At 40.2% G+C, this 2,393-nt stretch overlaps 1 protein-coding gene across 1 annotated transcript in view; it reads right to left on the minus strand.

Annotated features, from left to right (window-relative positions):
• LOC118339803 (myelin regulatory factor-like protein) overlaps positions 1-2,393 on the minus strand; it is a gene marked incomplete at its 3' end in the record, with an annotated part of 14,330 nt that overhangs the window by 4,375 nt on the left and 7,562 nt on the right. Inside the window, 5 exon segments of the mRNA XM_035677571.1 lie at positions 684-884; positions 971-1,064; positions 1,136-1,246; positions 1,904-1,980; positions 2,078-2,273. Coding sequence (XP_035533464.1) covers positions 684-884; positions 971-1,064; positions 1,136-1,246; positions 1,904-1,980; positions 2,078-2,273 — 679 coding nt within the window.

Consider the following 2,393-nt stretch of genomic DNA (forward strand, 5'->3'; position numbering starts at 1 on the left):
ACATGTCTAATGTAAAATAATGTGAAAAATCTGTAACTGTAAATACAATTACTGCTTATTTAAAGAAATTTTCCTTTTTTTCGCAAATAAGTTTGCAAATCTATAATTTTTTTGCAGATATTTACTGTTTATTTAATAGATTCAACTGTTAATACTGTATTTATTCTGTAATTTTACATGGATTAGTTTGTTAATTGTCAGATATATATTTTAATTGTAATTTAATTTAAATTTAATTTGTAGTTTTCACAATAAAAATGTTGAATAAATGTTCAGTGTATAAGCATTAATAAACACACAATCAATTTCAAAACACAACGATCACTGAAAACAGCAATAATTACTACATTCAGCAGACTACATTCGATATAGTTCTCTTTATGCTACTTAGATATATAATAAAATAAAAAATTATAAATGTTTCATAAAATAAAAACAAAATTACTAGTTTGTATGACAAATTGAGTGAGCCGAATTCACAAGCAGGCTGAAATAATTAAGAATTTGTCATGGAAAGTGTTTCAAAAAGTTTATAAAGTTTGTCCTTTTAAGGGAGTCTGGGAATATTGTGGTTGCCAAACATCTGCTGATTATCACTGCAGGTAAGGAAGCCCAAACACGTCATTTGCATTCATGGCATCTCTCTTAATTTCATTTATTCTGTATTTGAGTGATTGTTTTACCTCCTGTATGTTTTGCTTTGCGCGGTAGTCGGATGGCTGCATGACGGCGCCCATCACTTTGGCATTGCCACAGACAACTAACGCCTCGTCGGGGGAGTCGGTGTTGATGCCCACTCGGCCTTGACAGACCACGGCGTCCTGCACCGCCCCACGCTGCCACAGTGCGTCCCCGTCCGTCTCAAACTGACCGGGGTTGGAAGCCTGCAGAGGGGTAAAGGCTGCAGCATTAATGGCAGAGATTTTGAGCGTCTGCGCTTTGATTGATGGTTAAAAGTCGGCGTCGTTACCCTGACGATGATTCTCTCTGACACCAGAGCTGTAATAAGGAAAGTTTCCTCTCCTGCCACTGCAGCATACAGACCAACGACCATCTGAAAGTATCTACAAACACACACACAGTTAGCATGTAGCCCTGTTCATTCATTCATTCATTCACATACTAACTCACACACCTCTGGTCGGGGTTGGGTTTGCCTTTTTTCCTCATGTTATTGGACGTCGTCTCGCTGAAGTGCAGTCGGCCGAGAGTTACCTTGGTGATTTTGCCGCTGGGCAGAGCCACCCTGAAGGTAATGGAGATAATTAATTGATTTTTAACATTTACATTTTTGTGTTTGTACAAATTATTTTTGTGTCACTTTTTTTGCCCCCTTGTGGTCAAAAACAGCATTCACAAACTTTCACAAACGATTATCCAGTCATACAATCGTAACTAAGCACAGGCTGTTTTGTTTCCTTGTTTTCTACTTGAATTATGATGATGAGGATTTTATGGACATGCAGCTACAGCCTCACCTCGAAATTCCACCGGGTATGACTTTATAACATCAATTAAAGCGTCTTCTAATCCCACAAGAGCGTCTTCAGACCACATTGTCTGCTATAAGTTGTGTATTTTGTCTTTAAAAAGGAAATAAAACAGTGTCTTCTGTGTTTCTAACCTGCCTCTGACTGATCGACTTTTGATCTGGTGCCACATTGTTAATATAGCGTGAAAGCAGATTCCAGTGCGATCCGCTTTGTGCTGCTTGACATGAGTGGGTCACCCTGGAACTGCTTATAAATACATCTTGGGTAATTATTCCCAAATCCTGCAGGGGACAGCATACAGACGCTTTGCCAACCCTTGTGGCAGTGCGGATCCAGGACCGTCTCCCACAGAGTGGATTGGATCAGAAATGGTGTTAAACAAGGGTATGTTTGGTGCATCTGTTATGTACCTGACTGGGTTAAAGGGCTTCTTGCTGCGGTCGGGCTGAGACTGCTCAATGGTCACCTGGTGGCTTGGAGATTCCAGCTGTGAGATGATAAAAACAGTCAACATCAATCAAGATATTAATGCTGCTGATAGATCGATAGAGTCTGTTTTATTGACAGTAGAGTTTTGATCTCACCTTAACCCCGAACACTTTAATCAGGAAGTGGTCGATCAACTGCGGCCCACTGGGCGTTTTGACATACTGCGGCTCTGCAGCTACGCCGATGTGAATTGTGACCTGGAAGTGATTCTTCTTCTGGCAGACGAAAGCCTCGTCAGCTGTGGAGTAGATGAAGCCTTTATCTGTGTCGACGTGGTAGGCAGGAGGAGACCTGGAAACACAGAAGAAAAGCAGTTCCTGATTTAAATGTAATATGAGTTCTTACATTATTCCAAATGTTTCCAACAATGTTCAAACTCAGAAATCTGTCATTTTATCCTCAAACAATTGG

Source organism: Morone saxatilis, unplaced genomic scaffold (genome assembly GCF_004916995.1).
Source record: "Morone saxatilis isolate NCDOM2014 unplaced genomic scaffold, NCSU_SB_2.0 Contig10, whole genome shotgun sequence".
Lineage (NCBI taxonomy): Eukaryota > Metazoa > Chordata > Actinopteri > Moronidae > Morone > Morone saxatilis.